This window comes from Arachis duranensis, chromosome 8 (genome assembly GCF_000817695.3).
Source record: "Arachis duranensis cultivar V14167 chromosome 8, aradu.V14167.gnm2.J7QH, whole genome shotgun sequence".
Taxonomy (NCBI): Eukaryota; Viridiplantae; Streptophyta; class Magnoliopsida; order Fabales; family Fabaceae; genus Arachis; species Arachis duranensis.
The window spans coordinates 28,719,919-28,734,631 of record NC_029779.3 but is presented as its reverse complement, the minus strand read 5'-3'; the positions used below and the strand labels follow the sequence as shown (position 1 = coordinate 28,734,631).

The window sequence follows — 14,713 nt, the reverse complement described above, 5'->3', positions numbered from 1 at the left end:
CACCCTCTAACCGCCCATTACGGCGGCCGATCCGTAAGCAACCTAACAGTCCAATACTCGGACCCGGATCCGAAATAATCCCGGTTTTAAAGGTAACAATCGCAAATACGAAATGACCATACTACCCTTTCATTCTGTTCCTTCTTCCTTCAGATCTTGTCAAGCTTCTCAGCCTTGATGACGGGATTCGCCTTCGCGATCTGATCCCTCCCTAATCCCTTGAAATCGAACTCACAACCATGCTGCTCAGGATACCGGTGGACCCCGCACAGCGTCAACCCGCACCGGCACTTGAACCCCGTGAGCCCCACGCGCCTCTTGCACGTCATGCACCGGTTCTGCAGAACTGGTTTCGCCGCCTCCGCGCGTGGCTGATCCACAGCATCTACCGCCGAAGATGACGAATCGATCGCTGCAGCTGGCGGAAACGAAGAGGAAGACGGCTGAGCAACGGCGGCGGGTGACGGAGATGGCGGAACCAAGGATTGGTTGAGAACGAGCTTGGCGGAGGAGGATTGTTGCTCCTTGAGCTGGAGATCGCGGTAACACTTGGAGCAGAGGTTCTGCGTGGCGGCGCTGCCGAAGAATCCGCAGTTGTTGGCGCAGAGGCGCGGTGCTTGGCATCTGTGTTCTTCCGCCATTTCTGTTTTGTTGTTTGTCTCACCAAACCTGCAACGAATGAGATCGGTACCGATCAATGAATAATAAGATTCAAATTAACCCGAAGAAAAAAAAAAGGAAAACTGTTTGGTTGGAGAGAAAATCAGAAATCTGTGATTCGAAGAGAAGAAAAGACGAGGAGGAGAAATTACCGTTAGGAGAATTGGAATATTGAGATGAGTGATGAGAATTGAAGAGAATGGAAAGGGGGAAATAAAAGAGAGGGGTTTGGTTGGGCTTTGAAGGAAAACAAAGAACGGAATCTGGGATGGAATGAAGGGATTTTGAAGGGAAGTCCCAAAGAAAAGAACCCCAAAAGAGAAATAGAGAGAGAGAGAGATGGGGACACAACAAAGGACGCTCCGTCTGGGATTCCTCCTCTCTTCCTCTTTGGAAAATTCCAGATACTTTCTTTCTCTCAAATCTTCTATTACTGAGGTTTTTTCCCCCTTTTTTTTTTATTTTTAACTGTTTCTCTTTTCCTTTTATGTTTTCGTCTTTGGGGTTTTTTTGTGCACCTAGCGCGTCTATTATTTATTTATTATTCCGCGTTGGGGGAAAAAGTGAGGTTATTGAGGGCACTTTGTTTCTCTCTCTTGCGCAGGAGATGAGGTGAGGCGTATGGGGCCGTGATTCAGTATCTTCTGGAAGCCGTTTAAGCTACGCTACTTCTTTTCTACAAACGAATTATTATGGGTTTGTTTGTTGTCAATTGTCACCTTGTGATTATTTATTTATTTACATGTGATATCGCGAATTTCCCCCACATAATTCTCGTTGCCAATAGTATTTACTAGTGTCAAGATATTTTCCGTGGACAAATAAATTCTCATTTTTTTTGTTACTGCATTTTCGGTCCAAACATTTTTATATTATTGTCTAATTGAATTATTTTCTTAATAATTGTCATTTAAATAATAAATAGAAAAAACTATTTTGGGTGATATAACAAATATGATTATCTATCTAACCACATATTTCTTTCTTAAAAAAAATACAACGAATATGAACATAAAACTGTTAGTTTATTTTTTCAAGATATTTTACGTTAAAAAATTTTTAATTACACTTACTAGGGTAACCTTAAAGTGGCTGGCAAATTTGGACCGTCCTAAGGAAGGTGGGCGGTAATACATACGGCGCCGTGAGGAATGAGTCCACCAGATTCAGCGCATACGCTTTCTAGGCTGTTGATTCATACATTTGCTTCTATTTTCATACTTTCTCTTAAAAAAAACAATTAAAAGGAAAAGTGAAAAAGGCTTGGTCCTTTGAAGTTTGACATCACGTTCACATATGCATAGGGCATAGCTAATTAGCCATAGAGTGAAAGCTGACAAGTCGAATGTCGTTGTTGGCCTCCGCCTCCGCCTCCGCCTTGGAAAATGGTTCCTAGAATATCATCATCATGTGTCAAGTGTCAACCCTGCGATGTGAATATGTGACCCATTAAACCCCAATTTACACGCCTGGGTAAACCGATAATAATAATAAAGGCAACACAAACTTGAACGTTGGAGCCTTCATTTGTACCAACGTGTTTTAACTTCTAATAATATTACTGTATCAGTGTATCTACTGGTCCTATACAGCTATACTTATAGCTTGGAAGAGTTCTTTAATTCACCTCTCCCCTGCAACTTGCAGGTTTTTTCCGTCCAATTTGCACAGGGTATAATGATTCCACTACAAAGATCTCTGTGGTTGCAACTCTAGTTCTTTTCCTTTTACGTATTATAGTCATTTTACAAGTTTAGTTAAGGTATGTATTTGAATATATTATGAATTTTTATTTTAATAAATATACAACAAGTGTAATAGAATTTAAATATTATATATTTTTTTATAAATTTTTTTTAATTGGCAACTTAGCTAAACCCTTTTTTCAATTTGCCACTAAACTTTTCTCTTTGGTGATTAAATTGGAAGTATATAATTTACCATTTTTTCTTAATGGCCTTGGCTGGTAGTTTCATGTGTGGGCTGGGCTCTCGGCATTGTCTCCACATCCTCCCTCTATGTTTTTGGTTTTTGGGGCACATTTGTATCTTCGAGGTCATTCTAGAGAGGCCCAAATAGCCTAAATAAACTTTTTGGGCCTTATAAGACAATAAAACGGCAAGACCCAAAAAAAATGATAATGAAATGGGCTTTTTAGCTAAAGAAACAGAAAATTTAGGACCAACATGTTTTTTAACAATTTTAGTTAAATTTAATCGATACAAATATTATATTATTTTCAATAAATAAATTTTACGTATTTATATATATAAAATTTAATAAATATAACTATAAATTATTATTAGTCAAAGATCTAAAATAATAATATTTGTTCTCGTAAATTATATCTATATGGTATTTATTGTCGTAAATTTAATTCCACCAATGTTCAAAAAGAGTTGCAACAAGAAAAAGCAGCCATTAAGACAAAAATAGCTTCACAGTGAGAGAACAGTAACCCCTTCCTTTAGCTTAATCAACCCGAAATTAATCGAAACGCGCTTCATCCAAAAACATCCCTAAAATTATTCAGATTCCATTTCCCTTCACCTGAACCCGATCGCTTAGATCCTCACACCTTGGAATTTCAATTCCAAAGATCCATGGCTTCTTCGAATCTCTAGGGTTTTCCCCAATCCTCATCAAAACTCTCAATTCCAAAATTTTCTTCTTCTTCTTCTTCTTCTCCATATGCCATATTGTAGCTCTAGGTTGAGGACCGTAAGAAGAAGATGTATAGCAATTTCAAGGAGCAAGCAATAGAGTACGTGAAACAAGCGGTGCAAGAAGACAATGCCGGAAACTACGCCAAAGCGTTCCCTTTGTACATGAACGCCTTGGAGTACTTCAAGACCCACCTCAAGTACGAGAAGAACCCTAAGATCAGAGAAGCAATTACCCAGAAGTTCACCGAGTACCTTCGTCGTGCTGAGGAGATCCGTGCCGTCCTCGACGACGGCGGCCCCGGCCCGGGGGCATCCAACGGGGATGCTGCAGTTGCCGCTAGGCCCAAGACCAAGCCCAAGGGCGGGGAAGGTGGTGGTGGGGATGGGGAAGACCCGGAGCAGGCGAAGCTGCGGGCCGGGCTGAACTCCGCGATCATAAGAGAGAAGCCCAACGTGAAGTGGAATGATGTCGCGGGGTTGGAGAGTGCCAAGCAGGCTTTGCAGGAGGCTGTGATTTTGCCTGTCAAGTTCCCTCAGTTCTTTACGGGTTGGTTAATGATTTTGCTTCTACTTACAGGAATTGCAATGTGAATATTGAATTGAACTCGAACTTGGACTTATCGTTATCCATTTTGAATGACGTTGCTTGTTGCGTGTTGATGGTAATGTTGCTAATGAGAATCAGAGGGATTCTGTGCGTGCTTTTAATGTGAATTTACTATTGTCTTAGGTGTTTCTGACTCTTTAAGGATGACAAAAAAGTTTTCTTTCTGCCGAGTTTTTAGCTTAGTGTGGAAATCAGATACTTTTGAAATAAGGGTCTGCTTGGTTGAGTAGGAGGAAAAGGGGAAGCATAGGATGCTGTGATTACATTTCAATTTTTTCCTTCTCCGATCTTTGATCTGATATATCAAGAAAGTGTAAAGGGATTCTTATTCTGAAATTTATGACGACCGGATTTTTACTAACTCTTCTATGCAACCACAAATTGGCTTTGATTGAAAACGTGATTTGGACTTCTGTAAGCAGTAGGAGATGGTTCATATTCATTAAATATTAATTTATTTCTATGGAATTTTATTAAATGTTACTAATGGTATCCTTCAGGTAAAAGACGACCATGGCGAGCATTTTTGTTGTATGGACCACCTGGAACAGGTAAATCATATTTGGCCAAGGCTGTTGCAACAGAAGCTGACTCCACATTTTTCAGGTTAAATATATATATATTCTCTTGTTTAAGATTTGAATATAGTGTATATTTCATGGTGTCGAGAAATCTACCAATTCTGGAAATTGCCAAATTCAGGGAAAATCATTAGAATGCCTTTATATTCATTAGTGAAAATGTTAGTTAGTCTCAATTTATGCTTAGCATGCTGTTTGTAGACATTATAAAAGCCTGAATTGCAAATACATAATTCCTGCCATCTAGTATAAGATAGGATTTTTGTCATCATAGTTGTGTATGGGGGTACCTCCAGTAACCATACAAGATATGCATTTTTTTTTTTTACAATAATTTCTTAAAAACTTACAGTACAATCATCAAAAACTGAATATCATTATAACCGACTTCCTTTATCCTCTATGGATTCAGTTTCACTTTCAGTTTTGATGTGATAAAAATGAGAAATAAAAATTAAAATCTTGTACCTTTTGCTTTAAAAATAATTTTAAATATAGAATTTCAGTTATGACACAATTCATACCAGGTGGTGTATCTTTTAGAAGGTGCTGTGTTCATAATTACCTTTCAGTTCTAATTCATCAAGAAGATTTCTCGTCCTTTTCTTGACAATAGTTTTGGTTCCATTGGGATACATTTAATACCTATTAAAAGAAGATTTGTTACTTTTGTTATCAATCTTGTTTCATAAGGAGACATGTTCTTGCAAGAATTTTTAACTTCTAAATTCTTAAATTCTTCACCAGTATTTCTTCATCAGACCTTGTCTCAAAGTGGATGGGTGAAAGTGAAAAGTTGGTTTCAAGCCTTTTCCAAATGGCCCGAGAAAGTGCTCCTTCTATAATATTTATCGATGAAATAGATTCCCTTTGTGGTCAGCGTGGAGAAGGCAATGAGAGTGAAGCTTCTAGACGAATTAAAACAGAACTTCTGGTCCAAATGCAGGTAATGGTTTCATGGTGGGGATGTGTTGATAAACAGAGTCAGTTGAATTACATTATGCACAACGATAAGTGCTAGTAAACCACAATTCATTTCTCAAGTTCCGTGATATACATATTGCATGCTAATTTTTGCATTGGAAAACAAGTGAACTAGGGGAGGCCAGAATTTTCATGTTTCAGCATACTAGGCCATTGTAGGTGAATATTATTGTGGGGCTGATCCAATTCATGCTTGATCCTGCTTGCTGATATTTTGTTCTTCAATTCACACAAGTGTGGAATAACAAATTAGCATCTGAACTATCATTAGTAACAAAACAGAAAAGGGAATAATTTTGTTTTAACACATGATTTTCTTCTTCATATTAATATAGTTATTACTTATCAATCGTTATGGTATGGTTTACCACATTTAGGCTCTGATTGGATATTGTCTTGGGATAGAAATACAGATGGTGTGACGGAGACAAAAAGAATTGTTATTTTATCTTGTTAGGTGACAGTATTAAATATAAAACATAAAATTTGCAAAATAACATTTTTGCCCTTTTCACCTTCAAGTTGTTCCTTCCACCCTGCCACCACTTCTCACCAAGACAAAAAACATCGATCCAAATCAAAGTAAGCAAACTCCAGTAACTTCCTCAGCACCCAAAACCAAAACAGAAATAAATCCTTTTTTTATTTAAAAAAAAAAGAAGAAAAGAGGATCAGAGAGAGAGAGAAAGAGAGAGTGGTCGAGAAAGACAGAAAGAAAGAGAGAAGCAGATGCAGAGCAGAGAAGGAGGAAGAGGCAGCGGAGGGACAGCCTGCGTTAAGGAACAATAAGATTGAGAAAGAGCAAAAAAGAGAGATCAAGAAAGAGAAGAACGAACCAGGGGCGGTGGAGGATGACAGAAAGTGAGATCGAGAAAAGTACTGAGGGAGGAGGTGGCAAGGGGTCCAGAGGCAGTGTAGCCATGGTGGCAGAGGAAGGTGGATGCAGCTGTGGTAGTTTTAGATCCAGATCTGCATCATTATTAGATTCATATCTGATTTTGGTGATGGAGAAACAAGGTTGTGGCAGCGGTATTGGCACTAGTCATAGTTGCAGTTTCTGGTGATGAGGAATGATGGGACTATGGGAGGTGTGATTTCTGAAATTAGGTAAAGGGTATAATTGGATTATGAAAATTCAAAGGGAATAGTTTTGGAAAGAAAAATAATTTTTATCTGCCTCCCTGTCCTAGATTCTAGAGTGAACAAAATTTTACCTTAATTTGTCCTAGGGAATGTAGACAATTATATGATTTTGTCTCAAAACAAGATTCCGTCTATATTTTTATTTTCTCTCCGTATTTTCGTCCTGGGACGAAATCTAAACAGAGCCTTAGAATTTCTTTCTCTTTGCAATTAAAAATGCAGTTTATCCACTTTATATTGTAGGGTGTAGGACACAATGATCAGAAAGTTCTTGTTCTTGCAGCGACAAATACACCCTATGCTTTAGACCAGGTAAGGCAAAATTATGTTTCTGTCATTATGTGATATCATTGAGACAATACAATGTTGTCTTAACTTGATTTTTAATTTTAGGCAATAAGGCGTCGTTTTGATAAGCGCATATATATTCCACTACCAGATTTAAAGGCTCGCCAACACATGTTCAAGGCAAGAACAATGCACATGATTATCATATGATATGGATTTTATTGAACCATATAAACCAATCGGTTTCACTATGCATTTTCTGGCTTGATGAATTAAACAGGTGCATCTGGGAGATACTCCCAACAACTTGACTGAAAAGGATTTTGAATACTTGGCTAGCAGGACTGATGGGTTTTCTGGTTCAGATATATCTGTCTGTGTAAGTTCGACTTTGATATTGATATGAAATAAGCGGTTTCTGTAATCTTCGATGCATTTCAAGTAACAAGTTTTTGGACCTTTTCAGGTAAAGGATGTTTTATTTGAACCTGTTCGCAAAACCCAAGATGCCATGTACTTCTGTAAGAGTCCCGATGGTATGTGGATCCCTTGTGGACCAAAGCAACCGGGAGCAATACAAACCACCATGCAGGACCTTGCTTCAAAAGGACTTGCTTCTAAGGTATTCAAAGTTATGAAGATATTGATGAATGATGATGGTTGTAGGAAATTTTATTTTGCCCGGAATAAAAGGATAAATGGTTCTTGAGAAGCTGAATTTTTATTTTTCCGACTATGTTTGTATATTTATCCTTACTTCATGTGGGTAGATGCTTACTTTTCTAAAATGCCCTATGCAGATCCTTCCACCGCCGATTACTAGAACGGATTTTGAGAAGGTACTTGCTAGGCAAAGACCTACAGTTAGCAAAGCTGACCTAGATGTTCATGAAAGATTCACCAAAGAGTTCGGAGAGGAAGGTTGATTTTGAAGGTGCACTTTCTCGTCGAAGAAACGCCTTAATGTGTATTGTGATGCTTTGTAATTTATTTGGCTGTCGAATCAAGTGAAATAGCTATTTTTGGGGATTGTAGTCCCCTCTTATGAAAGATGGATTTATAAATGTCGATACCTTTTTGTTTTTCTTTCTTTCAATCCTAGGTGGATGCTCATTCTCTCCTAAATTGTGTATAACGGAATCTGAAACAATCTGTAAAAGAAAAAGAAAAAAATCCGTATGCTTGTTGCGTATGTTAGCTTGCAATAATGGCGGGTTCACAAAACTGAGTGACCATAGTTCTGTAGTGCAATTTTGGTTATAAAGATGGATGAAAAATTAAGTGGATATGTTGCACTAAGCTTCTATTAAATCATAAATCATTGGAAAATCAGTACTGTTAACCATGTGATGTGACCAAAATGTTTCTGAGAACTTTGATTGCTGATTCATTTATGTGATCTAATTTCCCAACTCTGTCTCTCTCTTATCTAGTTACGTAAACAAAGTGCAAAATGTACCTAAAGAAAAAGGAATGTGTATATACATACATATATATACAGACTCAGTAGTGTGCTAAGAGAACAAGTAACTGATTGTTCAATCAAATTTTCAATCAAGTGTCTAAAAAAAAAACACAAAATGAATCAGTGTTTTTCTACTCTTTAATTTTAATCTATACTCTTCTTCGTCCCTCTTCCTTCTTTAGCTGCTGCCTTTTTTTGTTTTTCTTCTCTGTAAGAAGAAAAGAGCAACGGAATAATGTTGTTCCACCCTTTTGTCTTATTCTTTCAAGTCAACTACCTAACTTTTTTCTTGTCCTAGTTTATTTGTTGGTGCCATATTCGTGTGTTTTTATATTACTATCAGTCTATCACGTCTTTATTCTTATCAAAAACCACTAAACAAATAAGCTCCAGAAAATAGATAAATAAAAAGTAAAAAATGCATCTTATTTCTATATAGTCCAAAGCAAAAAATAGCGTTAACTCCACGGGGCGGAACCTTCATTGAGTGGTCCCTTCCAACTTATTCAGTTTTGGCAAACTCCGAAAGAAGAAGAAGAAGATGTATAGCTATGGTCATTTCAAGGATCAGGCAATAGAGTACGTGAAGCAAGCAGTGCAAGAAGACAATGCCGGAAACTACGCAAAAGCGTTCCCTCTTTATATGAATGCCTTGGAGTACTTCAAGACCTACCTCAAGTATGAGCCCAACCTTAAGATGAGGGAAGCCGTCCAGGACAAGTTCACCGTGTACTTGCGCCGGGCCGAGGAGATCCGGGCTGTTCTCGATGAAGGACAGCCCAGTCATACCTACTTTCGGCCGGTTGCAAAGCCCAGTGGTTGTGAGACTGGGCTGAACTCAGCGATCAAAAGGGAAAATCCCAATGTGAAGTGGAGTGACGTGGCAGGATTGGAGAGAGCTAAGCAGGCCTTTCAGGAGGCTGTTATTTTGCCTTTGAAGTTCCCTCAGTTCTTTACTGGTTTGTTTAGCTTTTCATTACAAGATAATATTAATTTTGAGGTTAACTATGTAACCAAGTTATAGATTAACTCAAAAGCTAACTCACCAAATAACATAGCATCTACTATAGTATTTATAAAGTTATTTTGATCATATCCTTAAGCAATTTGTGACTTTCACAACTTTTCCATTAGTCCTCTACACACACACACACACACACAAATGATGAGTTTTCTGGTTGAAGTGACATTTTAAGAGCTGAACGGTTAAAATTAGCTTAGCTGCAAAACAATAATAATGTTACATGCAAATTTTTAATGAACAACGTATGCTTCATATTCACAAAATGCTAATATGTATATAGTGGGGTAAATGTCTTTGTAATGGTGTCTTATTATAGGTAAACAACAACAACAGAGAACTTTTTTGCTGTATGGACCATCTGGTACAGGGAAATCATATTTGGCTAAGGCCGTTGCAACAGAAGTTAACTTCACATTTTTCAGGTAAGTTTATTTAATTATTCATTCTATCTTTTTCTTGAGAGCAGAATAGAGTTTACTAGGTTTAGAAATCTACCTGGTAAGGAATCTGCCATATTACAGAGAAAAATCTTTACAATGCCTATGTATATTCATAAGTGAAACTATATATATACTGAATTTCATAATGACATGTTTTTTTTCCCTTAAGGTATTAATATTGCCAACATTTTTAACCTTTTGAAATTTTTTATAATCAGTGTTTCTTCATCAAACCTTGTATCAAAGTGGAAGAGTGAAAGTGCAAAGTTGGTTTCAAGCCTTTTCCAAACGGCTAGAGAAAATGCTCCTGCTTTCATTTTTATTGATGAGATAGATACCCTTTATGGAGAAGGCAATGAGAATGAAGCTTCAACAAAAACTAAAACAGAACTCATCGTACAGATGCAGGTAATAGTTTCATGGTAATTAGTTTGTTCGTTTACACCTTAATTTCATTATACACGACAGCAAGTCAATGGTGTGAATATTAATAGGCCACAATTCAGTGATGATAAACCCACTTCATATTTTACAATTGCAGGATATAGGATACACTGATCAGAAAATTCTGGTTATTGCAACAACAAATGCACCCTTCGCTTTGGACCAGGTGAGACAAAACTAGCAAAGTTTTTGTGATCTCATATGGAGTCAATACAATGTTGTTTTATCTGATCACTGATCAGATTGCAATTGCAGCCAATAAGACGGCGGTTTGATAAGCGTATATACATCCCGCTACCAGACTTGAAGGCTCGCCAACACATGTTCAAGGCAAGAGCAATGAACAAGATTATTGAATGAATGTTAGATGGATTTCATTGAGTTACATAAACCTAACAAATGGTTTTTACTATGCATTTTGGTTGCTTGATATCTTGAACAGGTGCATTTAGGAGATACTCCTTATAACTTGACTGAGAGTGATTTTGAATACTTGGCGAGCAGGACAGAGGGATTTTCTGGTTCAGATATATCCATCTGTGTAAGTTCAACTTCTATATGAAAACATAACTAGTTTCAGTGAACTTAGATGAATTTCAAGTTTTTGGATCTCTGCTTCAGGTGGAGGATGTTTTATTGGAACCTATTCGGAAAACCCAAGATGCCATGTTCTTCTATGAGAATCCTGAGGGGATGTGGACCCTTTGTGAACCAGAACAACAAGGTGCTGTGCAAACTACAATGCAGGAGCTTGCTTCAAAAGGACTTTCTTCTAAGGTATTCAAGATTCTTAAGATATTGATGAAAATGTTCTTAGACTAGGATCTTTTATGCACTGATTGCTTATTATTTTCAAAAATTATGCAGATCCTTCCAACCCCAGTTACTAGAACAGATTTTGAGAAGATACTTGCTAGGAAAAAACCTACAGTAAGCAAAGCTGATCTTAAGGTTTATGAAAGATTCACCAAGGAGTATGGAGAGGAAGGTTAATTTTGATGGTGGAAGTTTACCTTGACTTGAAATTATATTGATATACAATGTAATTAATTTGGTTATAGACATATGGTTATTTTGAGTGGCAACTCATGCTTTGTTGGCAGATCAATGAACTATTTTCTAAAGCTACATGAATCATATGTTTTCTGTTGGTTTTGGTTTCTCATTTTGAATATCTATAATCTTTCTTAACTATATACGTCACTTCCTATGACACTCTTCACATGAGAAATTATTTACTAGGCTTTCCTAGAAAGCTTCATAAATTTTTGGCAAACAAAGGATGAATCTATAGAAGAATCTTCAAAACAGATAATTGAGCATAATAACTAAAAAATCACCAGTAGTCCCCACATGTGCACACACCATCTTTGAAATGGTGAAACCGATTTGAGTCCCTGACAACAATATATCTCTGTTCAATGAGTGATACTAACTTAATGAAGTTGTGACAATCTACACAGACCCTAAGGTTCTTCACAATCTGGAGTGGAATTCCCGGATTTGTAGCTATTAACCCAAAGGCAATTGCCAACCTTTCACTATGGTGAGAAAGAACAGTTTCTTTTTGTTCATCTTCAATATCGTGGAACACATAGTTTGTATCAGGCTGATAACCTGCATCCCTCAAACGGATAATCAACTCTGAAAGTTTAGCGTAAATGTTGTCTGACATAGGATGTGATGTGTCACCAGCCAAGAATGAATAGGTTTTGTTTTTCACCTCAATCCAGCTATAACCAGGTTCTTTCTTCACTTTTCTCCTGTCCATTAGCCTCCTCACATTAGCTTTTTCTCGCCAGTTTCCTGCTTCAGCATACATATTGGATAGCAGAACATAAGCTGCTGAGTGTTGCGGCTGAAGTGAAACAAGATTTTCAGCTGCAAGTTTTCCTAGCTCTATATTGCGGTGTACTCTAGCAGCTGCCAAAAGAGTACGCCAAATGGTTGCACCTGGGGTAAATGGCATTCCATTTATGATATCAATGGCTTTCTCCAACCTCCCTGCACGGCTATATAGATCAATCATGCAAGAATAGTGCTCCACTGTTGGACTAATGTGGTGATCATTAATCATTATGTTGAAATACTTTTCACCCTTGTCCACTAGACCGGCGTGGGCGCAGGCGGAAATGACGCCAACAAATGTTACAACATCCATTTCCATGTTTTGTTTTTGCATCTTGATGAATACCTCTAAAGCTTTATTGGCCTGACCATGTTGCGCATATCCCGATATCATCGAGTTCCATGAAACCAAGTCCCTCTCCTGTTGTCTTTTGAAAACCTCATGTGCACTCTCAATATTGCCTCTCTTTGCATACATGGTAACAAGAGCACTACTTACACACAAAGCATTATTTAATCTCATTTTAATTGCACAAGCGTGGAATTGTTTTCCTTGTTCTACTGAGGCCATTGGAGCAGCACAGGCATTAATGATGCTAGAAAAGGTATACTCATTTGGTTTAATCCCCTCCCTCGTCAATTGGAGGAAGATTTTGACAGCATCTGCAGTTTCTCCTGTTTGTGTATACCCCACTAAAATGGCTGACCATGCTATTATGTCCTTCGCTTCAATTCGATCAAAAACTTTTCTAGCATCATTAGTACTTCCCATCTTAACAAAAGCATCTAAAAGAGCAGTACCTACTGAAGATGAATTCTCGTAATTGGTTTTGATAACTTCTGCATGTATTTGAGAAACAAAAGCAATATGTTGCACGGTAAGGATGGCAGAATACGTGAAATGATTTGGTTTAACACCTTCCTTCCTCATGCGAGAGAACAAATCTATAGCCCGATCAACTCGATCATTCTGCAAGTACCCAGTAACCATAGCAGTCCATGATACCACATCTCGAACTCCTTGGTTCAAAGAAAAAATACTAAAGGCATCATCCATCTCCTTGCACTTGCTCAATGCAACCATCAGTGCAGTTGTGACGTTTTGGTGAGCAAAAAACCCACTCTTTAGAACCCTACAATGCAGCATTCTTACTAATCCCAATTTTCTAATGCTAGCACATAACTTGATAACAGTTGCAAATGTCAAGCAAGTAGGCTTAGCCCCTGCAAGTTGCATTTGATTAAAAGTTTCCAATGCTTCTGAATCATGTCCATTTGTCACATGTCCTCCAATAATACTATTCCAAGAAACTGAATCCTTATTCTCCAAATCATCAAAGATAGCTTTAGCATCATTAAACATCCTTGACTTTGAATACATATTAATAAGAGAATTACACACATGCGTCACTGTCTCAAAACCATGCTTTATAACCATGGCATGAACTTGAATTCCTGTGCTAATCTCACCTTCATTGGCCAAGGCAGCAATCATGGTAGAAATTGTATACTGATTAGGCCAATACCCCTCACATTGCATTTGACAATTCTGCGAATATCCGGCAAGCAAGGAAGTCCATGACAACACATTCTGGTGGCCCATTTCGTAAAAAACTCTCTTCACATCACTAACAACCTCATTTTTCATGTACATATCATCTAGAGAAGTTCCGACACTAACATGGTTTAAAAGTCCAACACTGCCATGGAAGGAGTTGGTGCAAACTTTGAGAACACAAGAGATGGTGGAAGCATTAGGGATCAAAACATAACGACAAATGGCCATGAAAAGACAAATAGCCTCTTGGGATTGGTAATTACGAGAGTAATGAAAGAGCAAGTGATTATGGTTTCTGAGGTCCCTCAGGGGAAATTGATCAAACAGGTTGTGTGCATTATGAGGGTTCCAAGAAAAATGAAATTTTTGAAGCAGAGTATCGGTGTGGTAGTTGAGTTCCAAGTCTGAGAAGGGGGTATAGTGAAATGTTAGTAACACCCCTCAAAGAAAGATTAAGAGACATTTCTTTTTGTGAACATCCAATGTGGTGGGAGTGAGACACACCAATTTCAAAAAGCAAAAAGAGGGAGATGGAAGGGATTGTTTTTCAGTTACATAACTCTAATCACAAGAGACACTCCATTTTTTTAAAAATAAAATCCATCTTTGATATTATATATTCGGGAATATTTCTTATGTAATTAGTTATATCAAAATATTTCAATGTTTTCTTAACATACGTTTTATCAATTTTATGGAAGAAAATAATCTACATACTGCATTAATTTTCAACCACAAAATTAATTATATTATTATATTTCTTATATACTTTTTTATTTTTTTGTTTTATGTAATTAATAAAAACATATATGTGACATTAAATTTTTGCTAAATTTTGTAGACTTCATTTGTAAACATGTTGAAAACATAATTGTTAAGTGTACGTCTTTACAAGAGTTGAAAATCATAATATGTGAGGTTGAATAATATGCTAAATGTCATAATAAGGGTACTAATATAATAAAGCCAAATTATATCTCTTACTGCAATATCTTATGGAGTAAT

At 37.3% G+C, this 14,713-nt stretch overlaps 4 protein-coding genes across 4 annotated transcripts; 2 read left to right on the top strand and 2 right to left on the bottom strand.

The window, feature by feature from the left end:
- Positions 1-149: 149 nt before the first annotated feature.
- Positions 150-641, bottom strand: LOC107461777 (zinc finger A20 and AN1 domain-containing stress-associated protein 3). Its single transcript, XM_016080336.3, has one exon. The coding sequence runs from the start codon at positions 639-641 to the stop codon at positions 150-152; it is 492 nt and encodes a 163-aa protein (XP_015935822.1).
- A 2,844-nt stretch (positions 642-3,485) lies between these two features.
- On the top strand, positions 3,486-8,025 carry LOC107461835 (protein SUPPRESSOR OF K(+) TRANSPORT GROWTH DEFECT 1; the record flags this gene model as incomplete). Its single annotated transcript, XM_016080384.3, is given in 8 exon segments — positions 3,486-3,873; positions 4,434-4,539; positions 5,262-5,460; positions 6,885-6,953; positions 7,035-7,109; positions 7,210-7,308; positions 7,396-7,551; positions 7,730-8,025. Coding segments are annotated over 8 exon segments (1,218 nt in total), but the record flags the coding sequence as incomplete, so codon positions are not given.
- A 764-nt stretch (positions 8,026-8,789) lies between these two features.
- LOC107461836 (protein SUPPRESSOR OF K(+) TRANSPORT GROWTH DEFECT 1) lies at positions 8,790-11,467 on the top strand. The gene is made up of 8 exons (XM_016080385.3): positions 8,790-9,353; positions 9,735-9,840; positions 10,077-10,266; positions 10,400-10,468; positions 10,558-10,632; positions 10,745-10,843; positions 10,924-11,079; positions 11,170-11,467. Exons 1-8 carry the CDS (start codon positions 8,936-8,938, stop codon positions 11,293-11,295), a joined length of 1,239 nt encoding a protein of 412 aa, XP_015935871.1. The 5' UTR covers positions 8,790-8,935; the 3' UTR covers positions 11,296-11,467.
- An 80-nt stretch (positions 11,468-11,547) lies between these two features.
- On the bottom strand, positions 11,548-14,266 carry LOC107461778 (pentatricopeptide repeat-containing protein At2g27610). Its single transcript, XM_016080337.3, has one exon. The coding sequence runs from the start codon at positions 13,934-13,936 to the stop codon at positions 11,639-11,641; it is 2,298 nt and encodes a 765-aa protein (XP_015935823.2). The 5' UTR covers positions 13,937-14,266; the 3' UTR covers positions 11,548-11,638.
- Between the last annotated feature and the right edge of the window lie 447 nt (positions 14,267-14,713).

What these genes read in the sequence shown, in the direction of transcription:
- LOC107461777 (XM_016080336.3), bottom strand. Translation starts at nt 641, where the DNA reads ATGGCGGAAGAACACAGATGCCAAGCACCGCGCCTCTGCGCCAACAAC.
- LOC107461836 (XM_016080385.3), top strand. Translation starts at nt 8,936, where the DNA reads ATGTATAGCTATGGTCATTTCAAGGATCAGGCAATAGAGTACGTGAAG. An exon ending in AACTCATCGTACAGATGCAG is followed by an intron (nt 10,267 to 10,399) that starts GTAATAGTTTCA and finishes TTACAATTGCAG; the next exon opens with GATATAGGATACACTGATCA. An exon ending in GTTCAGATATATCCATCTGT is followed by an intron (nt 10,844 to 10,923) that starts GTAAGTTCAACT and finishes TCTCTGCTTCAG; the next exon opens with GTGGAGGATGTTTTATTGGA.
- LOC107461778 (XM_016080337.3), bottom strand. Translation starts at nt 13,936, where the DNA reads ATGGCCATTTGTCGTTATGTTTTGATCCCTAATGCTTCCACCATCTCT.